The sequence below is a fragment of the Lemur catta genome, chromosome 8 (genome assembly GCF_020740605.2).
Source record: "Lemur catta isolate mLemCat1 chromosome 8, mLemCat1.pri, whole genome shotgun sequence".
NCBI lineage: Eukaryota > Metazoa > Chordata > Mammalia > Primates > Lemuridae > Lemur > Lemur catta.
This window is the reverse complement of record NC_059135.1, coordinates 79738025-79759456: the sequence shown is the minus strand read 5'-3', so window position 1 is coordinate 79759456 and position 21432 is coordinate 79738025. Positions and strand designations below refer to the sequence as shown.

Sequence of the window (21432 nt, the reverse complement as noted above, 5' to 3'; positions counted from 1 at the left end):
TAGTGGGGGACACATACAATAAACAATAAATAGAATAAATACTATTTAATATTGTCTGACAGTTACAAAGTCTATAAGGATAAGTAAACTACAGATAGTAATGGGGATGAGGGCTGCTTCTTAGAGAAGGTAGTCCAATTCAGAATGTATTTAAAAGTTAGAAACAAAGGGTTTGAGAGAAAGAGTGCAGTGAAGAATAACTCCAATGTTTTGGCCAGAATAATTTGGGGTAACATTATTAAGATGGGCAACACTGGAGAAAGAGCATTGTTAGGAGACAGAATGAAAAGGTCATAGAGTTTGATTTTCTGTTAAATATCTAAATGGAGATACTAAATATACAGTTGAATCTAAGAGTCTGGAGTTCAACAGAAGGGTCAGGTCTGCCGATAAAAACTTGAGAGTCTCAGTCTTTAAATATTTTTTAAAGCAATGGAAGAATGTGTGTTTTTAAAGCCATCGTATGGGATAAAAGGACCTAGAAAATCAATAAAGGAAAAGAATATGTCTAAAGGACTGAACACTGACTGCATCATGCCAAAATACTACAAATGAGGATAATAAAGAAAAGTAAACTGAGAAAAAAATGCCCAGCAAAGTAAGAGCAAACTTCCAAGGATGTACTACTCTAAAAGGACAAGTATTCAAGGAGGAGACAATTAGACTAATTAGACAACTGGAGGTCATTGATAACCTTTGCAAAAGGTGTAACTGAGTGTTAAGAAAAATGTAAGACCACTGAAGTAGGTTCAAGAGAGAAGGGGAGGAAGTGGAGAAACATATCTGGTAAACATTCGATATGTTTTTCTATAAAGGGAAAAGAAAAATGGAGTAGTAGCTGGAGCAGAACATGGGTTTAAAGAAAGTCATTTTGCATCATGTTTACAACATGCATGTATGTTGATGGGTATGACCTAAGAGAAAAGAAAATGTTAGTGATTCAAGAAATAAAGAAGACAATTGTATGAGTCTAATCCTTGAATACGTGAGAGAAGACAGGATTAGTATGTAATTGCACAATTGGCCTTTGATAGGAGAAAAGTCAGTTTGTTCTTCAATTCAAGTGAGAGGAAGGTGGAATTATTAGTTCTAGATTCACTGGTAAAGTTAATGGAGTTGGGATGAGAAAATTCTCTTTTAATTGCTTCTATTTTCTTAGGGGGATATGAAATAAGATCATCACCTTAGAATAAGAGGGAGGGAGGCAGATATATGAAAACTCATTATCTGGAGGTGGGAAAAAGTAAAGATTATTTAATATATCTCACTGTTTTTTGACAGAGCTGCCAAAGGATGTGAATATACAACTTGTATTTAAGATCACAATTTTCTACTTTGCTATTTGAAAGACAGATTAAGTACTTTAAGTGCTTAAATATAGTTTATGATTCACCAAGCTTCTAGCTACTTTACCAGATATGTTCTTTGTACCTTGATGGTATGTTATTCTAAACATCCAAAGAGTATTAAGATATAATTTATCTAATAATTTGGCCAGAATCATCTTTCATGGAAGGCACAACAGAGGCTGTGTGAGTTCTAGTACTAAGAAGAAATGCTCAAATGCATTAAAAAATGATATTAATGCAACAGATTTTCTCCTCTCAGGACTAAAATGACTGTAGGCAGCTTAATTAGGGGGAATATGTAGAATATTAGTCATCTCTATTAATGGTTAAATATGGGCTCCAGGGGCAGGAGTGCCCAATGGGGCATTCTCCAACTGCTGTTATTAACCCACATTTTTTCAATTCCTGTTGATTGCAATTGATACAGAGGATTCCCTGGAGATTCTCTGAAAAACTTTTTTTTCTTACGAAAAAAGACCTCTCTGTTGAACTCCAGACTCACAGATCCAACTGTATATTTAATATCTCCATTTAGATAGTTAAAAGAAATATCAAACTCTATGACCTTTTCATTCTGTCTCCTAACAATGTTCTTTCTCCAGTGTTGCCTATATTGGTAATATTATTCTGCCTACTTCTCAGGTTTTAAGCTTTTTATTTTCTGAGGATATCAATAGCTATATAGTTACTATTTTTCTGAAATAAAGCAATAGAAAAATTGTATACATATGTATATTCTTGCTTTACCTTCTTAACCACTTTTAATTTCTATAAATTTAAATGTGTTTCATTTCTTTTTATCTTCATTAGACTTGTCCAAATTTAAGATAGGGAAAGAGAGTTAATTATAGACAGTGATATGATTTATCTCACATTCTAAATTGAGGATTTAATTAATAGTCTGATAACTATTCTGTGAGAAATTAGATACAACAATAGAAATTTGTACTTATCTGTTGTGCCATTTATAAAAAAGAAAGTTTATTGATTGTCAAATCTAAAGCCCATAAATATGGCTAGGTAATTCTTCATATCCAAACTAAAAAGTCCTCAGCTAGACTACAGTAAAGATGTAAGTTATGAAGAAAATGAAGACATACATTCTTTTCATGTCTGATATTTTCTTAGACTATGAGTGAATGAAAGGTGTCATGACACATAAAACATCATTGTTATGTTCTCTGCTATTAGTCTTGCAACTGTGTTCTTAGAAAAAAGCTTAGAGATGTCATGAAAGGTGTCAGACTGTGAAGATGATATCCTCTAGCAAAAAAAAAATATATAGAATATTCATGAGGAATTTTTATACCCCAACATTGGCATACTCATTAACAGTATTTGGGTAGGAAAAAAGTCTGTTGTATAATTTGCATAATAGAAATTCCATCAGAAATACTTGCCCTATCCTGACATAAAATGTGACTTCCAACTAAGTGGCCAGAGAAATTGTAGGGTAAAAATATGCTATAAGATAAAGAAATATTTTCAATGGCCAGGCCATCTGGTCAGGCTTTCAAATGCAGCCTGGTGGTTTAGGCAATAGAGTCTGATGGCAGATGGGGGAGCCTGTTCTCCATTTGTATTTGCATAGCAACCACACAGCTTTTACCGGGATTGTATGTTCATCTGCTGGGGATGCGGGGTGGGAAGGGTCCTTGATGGAGAGGACACACTTATGGAGATTATGCAGAGCTCCCCAAATTGCTGTTTGATGCCAATGTTACACTAGAGCCAGAGAAAGCCCTGAATGACAGGACAAAACTGGCAAAATAATCCATTCTCTGAATTCCTGCCAGTTTTCTGATTCTCCTTTCACTGATGCCCAACATCCCAGTACCCCCTCATTCTGCTTCCTGAATGTTCAAGAAATTGCTAAAAGCATTCAATGAACATTTACCAAGTTCATACTCTGTTCCAGGCACTGAACTACTTTTTTGCCACTTACTGTTGACCACAGTGTATATAATTTCATTTGACAGAGTAACGAACAACAAATCTGCATTACTATGCTGGTGCTGGTCTGGTAGGCTCACTTCTAGCTAATAGCCTCCCATGTACCATCATGTCATCAAGTGTTATTCACAGTTATGGCTGAATGAATGATAAATTATGCAGGAATTAGACCTTTGGACTACTTAAAAATAGTAAAAACCCGACATGGTGAATCATCTCATGTCAGTCATTCTGCAAGAAGCCATTCTTAGCCAGATAGTCTATTGAAACATCTGATCCACTAGTCTCATAAATTAGTAAGGTTACTGAGACTTAATACGTTACTGTTCCTGAAAATACTTACATTTTAATATGGGGTGCTTTAAAAAAAAAGCAAGGGAATAACATTTTAATAGCTGAATTCCAAGTATTTCTAAGTGGCTGATAAGAAGATAATACTCTGCAGCAGGCATTTCTCTCCCCATGATACCAGCATCTGCCTGCCTATTATCCCCACAAGCAAAATCAACCCTGGCAGCAAACTATAGGTGAATCCTCCATTTTCCAAAAGAAAATTTTAAACTATATGTTAATAGATGTTAAATTGTCCTTAGAATTTTAAAGTAGGAACCACAGGAAGTTTTATTTTGTCTTCCCTCTCTCTCTTTATTTTGAAAAAGAATTGTAGCAAAGGAAACAGCAAGTGGTATAAAAACATCCCCTCCATAATGCTGTCTAAAGGTGTGCTTCCTTGAATTATACAGAGATTTTGTTTCCTATTCTTACAACTAAGAGTTCCATTGCCTAAAGTGTCTTTTTGTTTTTTGTTTTTTCCCCTAAATCAATGAACAGAAAAATATAAATTGTGATAGAATCCTAAAGTTTCTTAATGGGCCCTCTTCTCTCACTGTTCTAGTTGCTCCCTGGCAAAGACTTACACTGTCTCGGGGCACCATTTGATGCCCTGCCTCTGTCATGATGAACATAAAATTAGTGTTCTTTATTGTGCAATTGCTTCAGTGCAATCAGAAGAGCCCTAGTGGTTTGGGAGAATTTGTATGCCAGGATAAGTGCCTGCCTTCAGTGAGTGGTCAGAACACTGAAAATTACATTCCAATGAGCTTGAGTTTATCAGGAGTAAAACTGCCAACAATTCCTAAGCTAAACACCCTTCATTTTTACTTTAATCTTATAGGTTCTGCATAAGCTTGCTTTCAGCCCCAGGTGTCCACATTCAATACATATTTCTATATCAGAATCAGTCCAAATCACTTGATAGGAAGAAAAAAAAAGCCTTCTGTTTTTAGATCTGACAAGTCATTATTAGAACTCTATCCTTAGAAAAGCGTGAAAATATACAAGAAGTTTAACTGGGCACCTATAAATGTTTTTCAGGTTAACATTTAATTGGAAAAATTACTAGCTTTTAATGTGTGTTCCATTCCAAAGTAATGAATGCTCCCTCATGACATTTATATTCTGGTATATCTGCTCCTGTAGAGAGCTATTCAAGTACACACATTTAAATTAAATTAAAGTTACTTTTAAAAATATATGTTGCTGACTTTTTTATTTTAGAAATTATTTTGAGTTAAAAAACACTATCAAGTATACAGTTGGATTAGGTTACCTTTGAATTTCCTCTCAATTCTGAAACAACTGATTCTATATTTCAGTAATCAGGGTCAATCTCACTAAGTGTAGAAAGGTAAAGAATCTGTCTGCATTACATGAATTAATAAGAATGAAAGACCTCCTGCCTAACATTAATCTCTTCCTCTATCTGGCACAATGTCTAAAGTCTCCTCTCTTTGTTAGAGTTATTTCTTAAAAATGCTCTTAAGGCTTATAAGTTTTACTTGGGTTCAGTATTATATTACAAAGGAGGAATTACCAATTAACTTAGATTAATTTACTTAATTACTATCAATTGTCTTGAAAATAAGACCCCACAGGAAAGCTTTGGGGTGAATAACTTGGGAAGAAACCATTATATTTCTATGTGCTAAACTAGTTCAGCACCTTTATAAGCAGATTCCCAGCCAATTGATTCTGCCTCTCTCTGCCTTCATATAAAGAAAGAGCTACTTCTTCCAGGAAACTTTATCCCTTTTATCATCTTTTATGGTCTTTGCAGAAGCTCTTCTTGGGTCTAGTTACAGCTTCCCATTGCATCACCTGGGCTTCATATTTTTATATTGTTCTTTTTCTCTAGAGCTTGGAGATCCTTTTTCCCACATTCATTGTCTTGGGACAGCCCATTCTGACTCTCTAGTTTTCCACACTCCACAGCTTTTGAGACCCCTGAAGCTCTGGCTTGGAGGGAAAGTCAGGTTCTAGAGTCCAATAGGATAGAATTGTAAAAAAAGAAGACAAAAGTGGGGCCCATCTCAGCAGTCAGGTAACTGAAAAGAGGAAGGGTGGTGCCTTAAGACAAATGTGGCTTGATTTATAACTTTTTTCTAACACTCATCAGACATAGCAAGACTATACTACAATAAAATTGTCATAAAATTTTAAAACTGATGCAATTAACTAGAATTTTAAATATAACAAAATCCAAAAATATCCTCTGGTTCATTTGCTGTAAATATGAAAAATCTAAAACAAAACTGATAGTTTTCCTCTTAAATTATATAAATACATTGGTTCAAATATCTATGTGACATTTAGAACTTGACCATGTTTGTTATAGACTTATGCCCATACTAGCAACTCATTTTCCTTAAACTATAAATCACAGCAACATTCCCAAGGTAACTGTGTATTTGTCAAACTTTGCAGGGTAATATTGTTATCCAGCTAAGGACCTAGAGGTAAAAGCATTTGTATATTCCATTATCAATTCTAGAGTCATCAAATTTCCTTGATGTAGTAGGACATCATCACATACCATCCCTCTCTGGTTATATCCTATTATTGTCAGATAACTTTCTTGTGTAGAAACAGAGAAAGTGCTTCCTTTATAGAGTTTATTGCATTATACTCTCCTTGTGTAGCAATATTGTGTGGATCAATAGAAAGAGGAAAGAACAAGCCTTCTACTTTACTTCATCAATATTTTAAACCAGAACTCTCAGTAGTGGGAAAAATGGAAACATATAACTTGACCTAATTTTTCTCAAGGATTTATCTCAAAAAATAAATAGGACTTTATAAACCAAGTTGTCAATTTAAAGAAGTAAACTAAGAAGTTAAAGAGTGTTTCTTTGTGATTTTGTATATAGATATGTTTTCTAAATAATTAACCACACTATCTCTGGGAAATCCTTGAAATTATAACATGAGGTTGTGTGTAAAGAGAGCCAACAACAGCAGCTTGCTGAGCAAATCCAGTGCTTTTCTCATCCGGCTTCAGAAAAAAGAATTCCATCTTATCCCTTACTTACCAATTGCTAATAAAGAGGGAGGACAAGGGACACTCATTAATTCATCAATAGGTAATAATTTGAAAATACACAATATGAAACCACATTTGGGGGAATTTAGAAGAAGCCAGATGGACTATCATGCATAATATCTTCTTATATTATCCCCAAGCTCATTCAGCCCACAAAAAATTAGATTTATCCCATTGTTACTAGTGTGTCTCAAAGCTATTTCATTCATCAATCAACAATACTTATTGAGTGTTTACTGTAGACTGAAAACTGTATAGAAACTATAGGCTTTATTTGCAGGTAAGCAGTAAAATGTAGTTTGGAAACATGAAATTCAAACACTGAAGAATGGAGCACTCATTTTAGGAATTTTAATTAGAAAGATAAGTTCATTCTATCTTTCCTTTTCTTCTCTTCCTTCCTTTCTCCTTCTTTCCCTCCCTTTTTCCCCACAATTATTTACTGAGTATTTATACGTTTCAGGCAATGAAAGGTACTGAGTAAATAACGGTAAACAAATCTGACAAGTATTGTACTGTCACAATGGTTACATTATTCTGGATAAACCATATGATAAAATACATAAATGAGTCAATTTCAAGTGGTAGCACTATAAAGAAAATAAAACTGGGAAGTTATATAGTAATAAAGTAGGTATACATAAGTAAATAAAACCGGGAAATAACATAGCAATGGAAAGGGTATATATACCATTAAATAGAATAGATAGGGAAGGTCATTCTGAATGTTAATATTTTAGCTGAGCTTCAAATGATAAGAAGGAAGCATTAATGTGAATATCACAGGAAAAAGCATTGCAAATAAATAAAACAGCAACATGGTTGAAGAAGGAAACCAGTGTGCTGGCATTGATGCTAAGAGTGCAGTGGGGGATAAGATTGGAAAGGTAAATGGTACCTGACCCTTAGGCCCTTATAGGTCCTGTGAGGAGTTTAGATTTTACTTTCAAGGTGTGTGAAAGTTATCCAGAGATTTTAAGCAAGAGAATTACATGATCTGGTTTATGTTTTAGCAGATCACTTTACATGGAGTATGAATTTTGGGGGCAGAGCAAAAACTCACAGAATCTAGTTAGGAATCTATTACAATAGGCCAGGAGAAAGAAGAGTAGTTCAAATCAATAAATCCATTTCTTTTGAACAGGTTTTTGTTAATTAGAAACTTCCTGTAATAGAAGGAATTTTATAATGATCAGTGACAACTGAAAGAACTGCTCTGGATTTCTAACTATAGATCAGCAGATTAAAATGAAGGAAAATCTTTCTCTTCAAAGTCCACATTGCTGAACCACATCTCCAATGAAAAGAAACTGTAAAAAGGAAACAAGAAATTCTGCAAGGACAAAAAAGATCATAACTTACCATTTTTGGCCTTGCAAGACCTGTTGTCTGGCTGCATTAGGTAGCCTTCCACACAACTGCATGCAAAGGATCCATAGGTATTTACGCAGGTCTGGCTGCATGTACCATAAACAGTGCATTCATCTTGATCTAAAAGGAAATGGGGCATCATTTCTAAGGAGCTTTATTCATGGGCATGTTTTTTTTCCTCTTTGAAGAAAATATTTTTTTTCAAACTCTAGAAATCGATTATTGTTTTAAAAAGGAAAACCAACCTCTAATAAATTTTTCCAGATCCACACTAACTAAAGATCAAAATTATTGTTGCCATACTATTTACAAGATAAAACATCACACTTAGTATCAAAACATTTATTTTAAAAGAAGACTTATTTGCATTTGTGATGGGCAGGCTAGAAGTCGTTGGGTATTTTTGCAAAATACAAAATGCACTCCAATTAATATTTGTTGAATAGTTCCAGTGTGTATGGCATTGATTTTTCATTATTTTAACAAAGAATTCATCTGGTAACATAGTTTTTAATCAACAGATTAAATAAGAGTTTTAAGCTAAGCTACACAAATCATCTTTACTAATTTAAAAAGAAGAAACTTGTTGAAAATAGAAATTTTGTCTTAATTAAATTTTATTTTAGTATTTGTGGTCCTTCTAATCCTTTCTTCTTTCTACTCTCTATATTTTTTTCCTTTTTCTAGCATCTGATTCAAATCTTTACAAACAGCTGGTACTCAATTATTCTTAACCGACCAGGCAAATAAAAAGACAACCTGTAAGTAGGTAATTATTTAGACAAATGTGTATTGAGTCTGTCCTATGTACCAAGCACTGTATTAATCCTTGCAGAAAGCAAAACTGATAAAACATGGTTCCTATCCTTAATTGATAGAAGTCTAGTGAAATGTAATTATGATACTATACATTTGCTTATAATAGAGGCATGTTCTAGTTACAATAGAAACAGAGAAGGGAGTATGCTATAGCAGATACTGTCTGTTCATATCTATCAGATCTTTCAGTGTGATTCTACAACTGTAGGGATCTTCATCTGTGCCTGAGGGCTCTTTCAATACCCTCCTCCTCCTGTGAGAAGCTCTGCTGGAACTGAAGGCAGGTCAGAGTTCCAGAAGAGATAATACCACCTCCAGCACACAACCATTTACTACTTGGATGTCCCTATTCTGGGGAGTTCTGCCACACACAACGCTTTAGCCAACCTTTGTTAAAGCTGGCTTAATTGCTCAAACTATTGGTTGCCTTTCTCCTCCTGTATCACCTCTCACCCCATCACCAAAAAAAGAAAAAGAAAAATAATAACAACAAATAAATAAAAACTTTCAGTTGAATCCTTGTTTCAGGTTTGGCTTCTGGGAACACCCAAGCTAAGAAAAGAGTTTACTAAAGGAAAGCAAAAAGATAGCTGAGTAGGATAAGGGGCCATTTAAATTGAGAAAATATGCATTTGTACAGTATTAATTTGCACTATTCTCAGACTTCTTCAGAGTCCTATAATAGCCAGCAGTCATGGATGACTCATTTGAAGTAAGTACTTTTGGGGCTAGAAAAAAAAAAAATAGTGTTTGGAGCTAAGTCTACAATAGTACTGAAAGAAATTATGCCTGGTATTTATGGTAAAGTCCAGCCCCTGTTGGTAGTAATAACTCTTATCTATTTTCACAGATTTTTTTCAACTTTAATATTGTTGGATTCTATTTCAGTCTTTCTGATATGATTATGCTATCCAGGAGAGCCATATGATCAATGATTTTTGTCCTTTCTATTTAGCCAGAATGCACTGCAGTGACATCGAAACAACTCCACAAAATTGGCCACCAAGGAATAGACATATTATTACTTGTCATGCTCCCTTCTTTCCTCCTTTAAAGACAGAGAAATACCTGGAAATACAGTTTCAGAAAGCCTAAATGATGCTCAGACCTGGCCATCAAGGAGCATAGTGAAACTATTAATAAAAAGAGCTCTTATTCCATTGGTGACTTCCAAAATGATTGCTGTGCAATTATTTACTAATGTTCAACAGAAGTAATTATTTGTTTTTATGCATTTACTTAAGAGATTTAGGAATCCAAATCTTCAATTCAGTTCCACCCTTGCAAAAGGAACTGTAAATACTGATTACTATTGGAGTCAGGTGTAGTCAATGAGTGAGAAGTCCACAGCATAGGCATTAATATCTAAGCCTAACATGTATGAATGGCAAGTGATGTTTTGAACTGGAAATTTCATGCATGGTCAAAGGCAACATTCATATATGGCATAATTTATATTTCTGATTATGAGGGGTCTAGTGTTGCCCTGATTTTTTCACATCTAAACTTTTGTGTGCAATTTTCTGATTTCTAAATGTTAGTTTAAAATGATGTGAGTCAAATAAATATGCCAACTTGGTCTCCCTATAGTCAGATTATGCAGCCTTTGGGTCTGATAAACATTTAATAAAAATGTTTTTATAACATTTGTATTATGCACAAAACAAACAAACATCAAACTAAAATTCAAGTCCCAGATGTACCTGAAAAGTCAATGAGCCTCTTCAGGATAAGAATAAGTGTGCTCTGCAGACCTTACTAAGAAGATGTGTGAACTTAAACAAGTCAATTAACTTCTCAGGGCCTCTCTTTTCTGTTTTTTTTATCATTAGGATTTTGAACAATATTCTCTCTAAGTATTCTTTCAAACTTAAGATTCTATTTTAAGACAAAAGTGATAATATTAGAGCAAAGGTTTAAAGTAATCAGCAAAGCACCAATTTCTTTGGAAGATATTTTATATTTTAGTGGCCGTGGCAATGCAACTATTCCCCAAATACATAATAGACACACACACACACACACACACACACACACACACACACACTCACACACACACACCCTCCACACATACACGGAGAGAGAGATCCTATATTATAGATTAGAAATATGCAGACACAGTCAGATAGATAGATTCTAAGTACCATATATAGTAATGCATATAACTTACATTGTGGACAGATTATATATATATAAACAGTTGGAGTCAATAAGATGGAGAGATGACCTAGAATTGTTCAGTATGACAGAGAGGAGACATTTTGGAGGGTAAACATTTGCTGTGGAACATTCACAAAAGCAAGAATAAAGACACTGAAAAAAAAATTTATGTTTATTATTATTGCTATTCATAAAATGCCAACTGCCAGAATTATGAATGCAAAAATTATAAATAGCATTACATGATTAGTAATTATTAACCTAACTTATTTAATAACATATGTCTACTATCTACTAGACTGTATCTATATAACAGCCATAAAACATTTAGGAAGTCAAAATAATTAAATCCAATGTGTTAGCAGTTAACCAAAACATTTCCAGTGTTGACATTTCCCAATTTTGACATTATTGCAACATAAATTGAAAATTGATTGGTATAAATTTATGTGTAATGTTTATGTTTTGGGAGGAGTGCCAACATTTAAATATCAAGCAGAAAAAGAAAAATTAACATAAACACTATGGGGCACACATGGTAGGTGCTCAAAGACACAGTATTAAATTTCTGTTAACTAAGCCTCTATATATAAAAAAAAAAAAGAATACAGTTACACGTCATGCTTACCTTTACAGCTTCTCCTATCTTCTTTTATTTCAAATCCATCCTCACAGTAACATCTTGAACTGTTTCTGACTATTCCACATTTATACTGACAATTCAGCTGCTGGCAACTGGGTAGCAGTTCTGTAGAGGAAACAAAAATATAGTATCTATATTTAACTGAGCACATATGTGTATTGTTTAAATTTATGTATTATTTATATTTGCTCAGTACATACCCTTAATAATATAGGTTTGATTGTTCTCCAGAAAATTCTGTGATTACTCCGGAGAAGAAAAAAATATCTATTCCCTCTAAAATAATGTTGGTTTGCATTTACTTGAAGTATTGTTAATAAAATTTAAGGTGAATCTGTTTGGTCTCCCACTTTTTATCTTATTGCTATGTTCAAAGTCACCAAAACCTTTCAAATTCTGGTATATTAAATTATTTGAAGAGGAAAAATATCAGCTCAGTGGTTGATTTTGCCACCTATTCCTTTCCTATCTGACATATTAACTGATCTATCTTTGAGGACTTGTTTTGATTTATCTACCAATCCATGTGTAACCTTCATAGCAATCAATGTAAATATATTTCATTTCAATAATTTATTTTGCATTGGTGGAAAAATATTAGAAAAATACTGAACACAATATATTTCATTATATCTGAACTATTTCAGAGCAAATGTGTCACTGAAGAAAAAGTTAGCAAACCCTCAGAACAAATTAGGATTCAATATGATAAAAGCATGAAATAGAGATGAACTGACGGGAGCATATTCATTGCAAAAACAATTTCTAACAGGAATAAGATTTTCTAAACTAGATAAATATCTGGATAGAATGCATGACTGTCTGAAAATAGAGTTTTTAATTGATTGTGATAAGACTGTTGTTTTCTCTTTGCCCCAGGGAGAAAAATAAGGGTTTTGAAGACTAATGCTAAATAATTCAAAATATGTTAATATTTGCCACAAGTTTAGCTGGTGCTTCAGAAGAAATTTATAAATTATAATAAAAAATAAATAAAAGGTCCAATGCAAAAAAGAACATATGGAACATTCCAAACTCAATACGAGGTATTTTACTAAAAATGTGATTTTCTATAGTATTTCCTTAGCTCAGTTTCTTTTCAATATTCTCATCTATTTCACATATTTTCTCTTCTTAGAACTCCAAATATCATTCCTAATATTCACTCATATATGATGATCTTGCTTCCTACTTCTTTGAGAAAATTAAACCAAAATTAAAGCAATCATAAGAGATTTTCTAGATTTATTTTCTATATCTACCCATCTCTGCATATTCTTGTCCCTTTGTCTTTCAAACTTAGTTGAACTCATAATCAAAGCTCCCACCCCACCTTCTATCCACAGATCCCATCCTATTCACCTACCCACACCTTAAAGGGTATCACTTCAGCTGTATTTCACTTTCCCTCCTAATCACCATTTTTTTTTCCATTTATATTAGGGCAGAGTTGACAAACTAGAGCCTCTCTCTGTTTTTACAAATGAAGCTTTATTAGAACACAGTCATGCCAATTTTTCACATATTTCCAAGGCTGCTTTCACACTACCTCAGAAACCCTATGACCCACAAAAGCTATAGCCTTTTACAAAATGAATTTTCTGATCCCCATACTAGCACATTGTCACCATCAAACATGCTCGTAGTTTTCCCCAATTTAAAAACAAAAAATCTTGACCTCACCTCCCCCTACTGCTCACTGTTGCCCAATTCCTTTGTTTCTCTTTATAAAATTCAGAAAAATCTATACCCATTGTCTCTCTCCTTCCCTGTTTCTACCTTAAATCCACTCCATCAAGATTTCACCTCCCTTGCTCCTCAGAAATGGCTCATGTAAAAGTCTCCAATTACCTCCATGTTGATAAATACAATGACCTTTTCTCAGTCCTTATCTACTCAACCTATCAGCATTTGACATGGTTGGTAACTACTTATTTCTGATACATATTCATCACTTTGCTTCTCAGGCAGCACACTCTTGGCTTTCCTCCTACTTCACAGACTCATTTTTTGGGTTCCTCCTCCCAAGCTTAGACCGCCCCGGGGCAAAAACCAGTCTTTTTCTCTTTGTCTAGCTATATGCCACTTGTGAACTCACCAAGTCTCTAGGCTTCCTCTCTATCTGGAACATAGCTGCAGAACCACACCTTGAAAGCTGGCTGTGCCTTCTTCAAGTTCTAATTTTCACTGCTCCAATAACCACTAATACTTTATACTAAATTTCTTTCTGCTTGAAATACCTGAAACAGTTTTGGTTTCCTATGTAAGTTCTACCAATATACAAATCAACTACATCTGATTTATAGGCTTAAATATAGGGTTAATGCTAATTACATGCTAATGTAAATGCTAACAGTCATACAATGTAAAAAGACCATTGATTTGGTTTGTAAAAATATACTTTAAATAAAAAGTATGGAATAAATGGAATAAAAGGTTCTTTGGAAATTACAGTATTTTTGCCTTATACTATGGTAGTTATTTAAATTTTGGTTCCCCCTCACTAGTATGTACAGCTGCAAGTTAAAAGCCTATTTTACATCAAGTTCTTTAAATATGCAAACTCTTTGAAACCTCACAATAGTCTAAAATGTGCATATTATTATACTCTACATATTATACAGAAGGAAACTGATAGTTGATAATTAGCCCAAGATTACAGAGCAAACATATGACAGAATTGGCATTCAGAACAAGGTCAGTCTAACTACAATGTTCATATTCCTAATAACTTCTAATTCCCACCATATAATGTGGGCATGGTGGGAATCAAGGTATATTCTTATTTTTTTTATTTTTTGACATATCATGTTAGGCTTAGTAGTATGTTCTTAATATAAATACAGGAAGTGGTTCAAGATTTTTGTATTGAATCAATAAATCAATAAAATAGCTTAACTTTAAAATGAGGATTACCACTAGATATTATTTCTAGTCCATTACATTAAACTAAATCCCAAAGACAGTTCATTTACCTCTTAAAATTAGGTAATTGAGTTGTCAAATTTTGTTTGATTATGGTGGAGTCAGTCCAAAATTAGCTTGAATCTTTATGCTACTTTAGTTCAATATTAATCGAGCACCTAGTCAATGCTAAGCACTCTGCAAGGGTTTCCCTTAAAAAGAATATTTGAGATACAAATAAAACCTAGAGGAGAACTTCTTCATGTGAAAACCAAGGAGAAAAAGAGGCATCAAAAAAGAAAACTGTAATAATCAAATATATAAGTGGAGAATCTAGAAAGCTTCACAAAACGCTAAGGAAGAAGAGCAGTCCATAGAAGTAAGCAGGGAAATCAATGTTAAATTCTTTAAGAAATATACATAGATGAAGCCTATAGTTCTACTGGATTTCCTAACTGGATCAATTAAGGCCTCTAAAAAGCATTTCAGTGAAGCAATGAGGACCAAAGTGAATGTAGTAAGGGGATGGGACAGAAAGAGGAAGCAGGAAAGGTTTCTCATAGAAAAGACTTAGATTTGTTTATAGTATAAAGAGAATAAAGATAGTGATATAATCTAATTTATTTAGTCTCTACCTTAATGCAGACATATGACCTCAGTGATTTAAATGTATTGTTTTCTATTTTAATCCCTGAAGCTAAATTCCATATCTTCAGAAAAATCCAAGTACTATGGGTCACATCTTTATGCTCTCTCCATCGTGAAATATTAGGAGAATGGAGAGTACAGTCCACACTGAAAAGAGTTACCAACCTGGGGCTACTGACTGGGAGAATTGAAGAGATACTGACAGGGAGAATTGAAGAGAAATAGAAAATGGGAAGAAAAAATGGGTTTGAAAAACCAGATCTCAAACATGGTTTGGGGTATTAGGTGGGGATCTAGTGGCTGAAAATTGCAAAACAGACAAGGGCAATTTTGCTTTTGGTTTTGTAGCTGTCCCCAACATTTTTGGCACCAGGGACTGTTTTCATGGAAGACAATTTTTCCATGGATCGGGGAGCTGGGGATAGTTTGGGGATGATTCAAGCACATTACATTTATTGTGTACTTTATTTATATTATTATTACATTGTGATATATAATGAAATATTATACAACTCACCATAGATTGGGGACCCCTGGTTTATTGGATTTATCATGTATAAGGATTTGCGTATGTGCAGAGTGATGATAGGGAGATAATTAAACAGTATACAGTATTAGGTGAAATGGTAAATATTGATTCTGCTAACAGATCATAAAGAACCAAGAATTAGCAACATGAAAATTAAAATTTAAAATTTGGCTTGACTGTAAAGGCAATACCAATTATTGTAAACTTATCTATTTCAACTGCTTAGCATTTATGCTTAATTACATGTTAACAGTACAATGACTGTGTATGTAAATTACAAGTACATTAGATGGATTTTGTTAGAAAGCTTATTTGAGTACAACAGAAAATTCTGTATTTGAATCATTAGTCTTCACCAAGTGCCTTTCATGAAACATAGCTCAAGCAACATTATCGTTGGTTTGGATCATAGACTGCAGTAGGAAGACCACTAGTATGTAAGGGAATGAAACAGGTAAATGAGAACACAGACATGTAAATGTAGTATCTGATCTCTATTCAGACTTTATGATATTCCAGAATTATCATAAAATTTTTTATTAAAGGAGAGGAGCTATTATTTCATAGATCAAATCTAATCCAGTTGATTAATATTCTCCTGACACAGATCTACTTTGCTCTGTTTTTAAGTAATCTTTTTATGTCTTTATCAAAGTTGTAAAGAAGAATAAGTTGCATAGGAGAATATGTTCAAAATGTGAGTATACCTTCTTCATCAAATGCAAGTTAACAGTTTATAAGTGGTGGGTAGCTTTGGGGCATCCAAACTTCTAAACCATTCTTTGACTTAGAAATAGATTTCTGAATTTGTGTTATGAATAAAAAGTAACAGGGAGTCTAGAGGAACAAAAATTAATTTATGATAAATTTGAGATCTCTTTCACCACTATGTTTACTCTACTTCATGATAGTGAGTATTTATGTCAAAGCCCTGGACTCTGGAGCAACAGTGCCTTAACTCCAACCCTGGTTTTAGTAGTTCCAGGATGTGCAAGTATGGCAGACAAGAGCTAAATGTCCATCAATCCTGTTTCCTCTTCCTGGGCAAATAAAAAGATGACATTTCCCAGTTGACTTTCAGTTAAGTTGGAGCCATATTTCTGTCTTCTGGCCAATGTAATGTAGGCAGAACTTCTGTGTGCCTCTCCTTGACCTGATGCTTAAAGCATTCTGACAATGATCCATGCTCTTCACTTATTAGCCATCTGGGTGCAGGGGATCCAGCAGAAGACTCCTAGGACCTTAGGATGGCAGAAGCCTAAAACAACACATGGGACTCCATCCACTGACAACCCATTTGCTCTGTGGCATCAGGAAAAAATTGAATTTTTGTTGTATTAAACCTCTGAGATATCAGGGTTATTTGCTACACAATCAGCTATGATGGGCAAATGACTTAAGTTTTCCACGCATGTTTTTCCTCATCTCTAAAATGGGGATAATAATAGAAACTACCTCATTGGGTTGTTGAGAGGCTTAAATGAGGTAAGTGATATAAATTTCTTAAAATATTGCCTGACACAGAGTAACTATTTTTATTATTTTTTATTATTATTTTACCTTTTAAGTTTATCCATTCAATACAACAGAATACTTATTGTTAATATTTTTGTCATAACTGACATACCCTTCAAGAAATTTGGTGCTGTTTCTTTTATAGTAGAAGGGTTTTCTCTTTTACTCTTTTACTTTTGGGTGTTACATGATACAGTTCTAGTTTTATCTTTTGCTGCCTTCTGGAGAAGTTTTTTTGTTTGTTTTGGGTTTTGTTTTGGTTTTCTTTTCTTTTTTCTTTTTTGTAAATTCTCCCAAACTCTTTACCTGAATGCAAAGTCTTCAACAGATAGGGAAACACTAACCATAAGAAATAAGGATTTTTCTACATTGGCGGTCTTATTTCTATAAAATATAAATATTGCTCTCTGAAGCAATGTACAATCCACGTTTACTTTGCTGCTACATAACCATGGACCAATTAACAATTCAGACAAGCAATTTTCACCAAATAAACTAATTTGCGTAGTCTTCAGGAACTGTTTTGTTTTGTAACATCATTGGGATTTAAGACACATTTTCACAAATGTACGTATGTATATGATTTAGGAAACATATAAAACAAACAAATAAATTATGCTGACCCTCCTCAGAGTAAAAACAGAGTGGTCGAGAAAGGTGATTAGAAGCTGGCAACCAAATTCCAACAATTACAAGTTACTACTGATTAAAGGTTTATTTCTTCCTGAGTTTTGTTTAAATAGACAGCTCTAAACTGAAGAACTACTGGTTACCATCTTGTATGGGTAGCTATCAGATAAACCATGGTATAGTCAATAGCATTATGCTGCTGATTTTATGGTGTATAATCAAATAACTCACATTGATTGTGTATTGGACTTAGTGGAACAGTGAGAACACAGCTGTGCTATTTTATTTGTATTCTTCCAGGTTATATTTCTCCCTGCGAGGAAATTAGGACTTTTAGAAATTCTTTAGAAATATAGGATGGTATAGGCACCTTTCCAAATACACAAGTTATCTGAGACATTATTTTACAAAATGGGATATTTCATTCTCATTGTTGCCTGAATTTGGCTTGTATTAATACAAAAAATGCCTTTTAACCAACAACTATAATCACAGTAAATGAGGAAAAATAATATTATTCTTTCCTAACACAGCACATTAAAAAAACAAGTACCTCACTAACTTTTTGTACTTGGAGATTGAAAAGCTGATGCAGCTACTTACCATGCCAGACAGTCCTTCTTGTCAGGAGGACATATGCCTGACATATTTAGAATGGTGATAATTTGTGTCACATCATTCATCCTCTCACTTGTGTTTCCTTGGCCTAGTAAAATGCAGTGTGAGCTGCCTTGCAAAGATTAGGCTGCTGCTTATGACTTCACAATCTTTTGCTTAGTTTCAGACTACTTAGTGGCCTCAAATTTTCTGTGTATTCTCATTATAGAAAGGTATAACATTAAGGCAATCCTCTTCTTATGTTTTTTTTGTTCTATTTTTATTATTATGGTACAATTTGAATACAGTAAAATTAACTCTTTTAAATGTACAGTTCTACAAATTTTGATAAATTCATATAGTTGTCTAACCAACACCATCATCAAGGCATAGAATAGGACTGTTATCCCAAAATATTCCCCTTTGTACCTCTGCAGTCAACCCATTTCCCTGCTGCCAGCTTTTGGTGGTTACTGATCTGTTTTCTGTCTCAATGGTTTTGCCTTTTCCAGCATATCATAAAATGGAATCATCAAGTGTTTAGTATTTTGAGTCTTGATTCTTTTAATTAGCACAATCTATTTGAGATTAACCTATATTTTTATTATCATTTCTCCCCTATTGATTGTTGAATGGTATTCCATTATATTAATGTATCTCACTTAGTCTATCCATCTCACAAGTGATGAACATTTGAGTTGTTTCCTGTTTGGGGTTATTATGGATATAAGTTGCTAAAAACATTTACATACAGATTTTGTGTAAATATGGGTTATCATTTTATTTGAGCATATCTAGGATTGCTGGGTTACTTTATAAAAAAACTACCAAACTATTTTCCAAAGTGGTTGTACCCATTTGCAATCCTATACCAATATATTCAATCTTCCAGCTACTCTGCCTTCTCCCAGCACTTGATATTATCAGCTTTTTATTTTATTTTATTTTATTTTATTTTTTCAGTTATTTTAATGTTTGTAGTGGTACCTATTGTACCATTGTTATTTTAATTTGCATTTCCTAATGATTAATGACATTGGACATATTTTCATGTGCTTATTTGCCAATCACACATGATATCTGCAGTGAAGTTCTGTTCAATCTTCTGCCCATTTTTATTAGGTTGTTTGTTTTCTTATTAAGCCTTGAGTGTATATGGGTGTGTGTGTTCTGGATACAAGTCTGTTATGAGATATGGAATTTGTAAATATTTCCTACTAGTCCATCGTTTCTATTTGCATTCTCTTATTCGTGTTTTTCAAATAACAGAATTAAAAATTCTTACTTTCGATTAAGTCTAATTTCAACAACTATTTTATAAATCCTGTTTTGGGAGTCATATCTAAGAAATCTATGCTTAACTCAATTTAGCCTATGTTTCTTGTAGAAATTTTACAGTTATAAGTTTGTGGTCTATTTTGAATTTCCATATATGGTGAAAGATATGAATCAAAGTTCATTATTTTACACACAAATGGTAAAATTATTCAGTACTATTTGTTGAGAAGACTATACTTTAATAAATTACCTTTGTACCTTTGTTAGAAATTAATTGATCAAATATCTGTATGTATATTTTTGTACTATTATGTTTTATTAATCTATGAGTCTATCCTTTCTACAATATCACACTATTTTGGTGACAACAAATCTTAAAATCTGGTAGCAAGAATCTTCATGCTTTGTTCTTTTGTTTTTTTTAGGTTACTTTAGAATCTAGGTTCTTTATATTTTCATACAAATTTTAGAAATAGCTTGTCAGTTTCTATAAAGTCCTACTAGGATTTTAATTAGAATTATGTTGAATCTATAGGTTGGGGAAGATTGGGATCTTGACACCTTTGAGCCTCTTAATTCACAAATAATAGTATATATCAGCATTTGTTTTAGAGGTTTTTTTTTATTTTTCATAATTTTCCAGCACATAGATCTTCTACCTGCATTGTTTAGTTTTTACGTAAGTATTTCATAACTTCTGGTTCATTGCTAGCATTTAGAAATATGATTGATTTTTACATATTAAACTTGTGCTCTATGACCTTGCTAGACTAAACAGAAACAATAAAGCTAAAAAGGAACAAATTACAAATATCAAAGTAGAAATCAATCAAATTACAAATAATCAGCAAGACAAGACAGGACATTACTACAGACTATACAGATTTAAAGGATAATAAAACTATGAACCAACTCTATATCCATAAATGAACAACCTCTATGAAATACACAAGTTCCTTAAAATACACAAACTGCTCAAACTCACTCGAGAAGAAACAAATAATCTGAATATTCCTATATATATTATGTTAGAATTGAATTTGTAATTAAAAACTTTTCCACAGAGAAAATTCTAGGCCCAGATGGCTTCATTGAAAATTCTACCAAACGTTTATGGAAGAAATAGTACCAATTCTATGCAAACTTTTCTAGAAAAAAGAAGGAAGGCAATATTTTCCAACTAATTTATGAGGCCAGAATTACTCTAATATACAAATTATACAAATGCATTTAAAAATAGAACATTTCTTATAAACACAGATGCAAAATTCCTCAAAAATACTAACAACTTAAATCCAACAATATATAAAAGGATAATATATCATGACTAATAAGAATCAATTAATGCAGGTAACCCTATCAGTATACTAAAAGAGGAAAGAAATCCTATCATTTCAATAGATGCCTAAAAGAATTTAGTCGAGAACTGAATCTTTTGCTCGAATAACAGGAACAAGTGATAACAGAAGTAGGATAACTCCTCTCAGTACTCATATTCAATAATATACTAGAGTTTCTACCCAGTGTGTTAGGTGAAAAAAAGAAGTTTAAGAAACACACATTAGAAAAAAATGAAATAAATAAAACAGTTTCTGTTTGTAAACACGAGAAACAACAATGTCTACATATCTTTTTTAAATTATCAAAAGCCACCAGA

The 21432-nt window shown here is 33.2% G+C and overlaps 1 protein-coding gene across 1 annotated transcript in view; it reads right to left on the bottom strand.

Moving 5' to 3' along the window:
* Window positions 1-21432, bottom strand: part of LRP1B (LDL receptor related protein 1B) — a 1757623-nt gene that overhangs the window by 913059 nt on the left and 823132 nt on the right. The window contains exons 4-5 of the mRNA XM_045559136.1: window positions 11660-11779; window positions 8044-8172 (exon numbers count right to left, since the gene is read on the bottom strand). Coding sequence (XP_045415092.1) covers window positions 8044-8172; window positions 11660-11779 — 249 coding nt within the window. The remainder of the gene's footprint in view (window positions 1-8043; window positions 8173-11659; window positions 11780-21432) is intronic.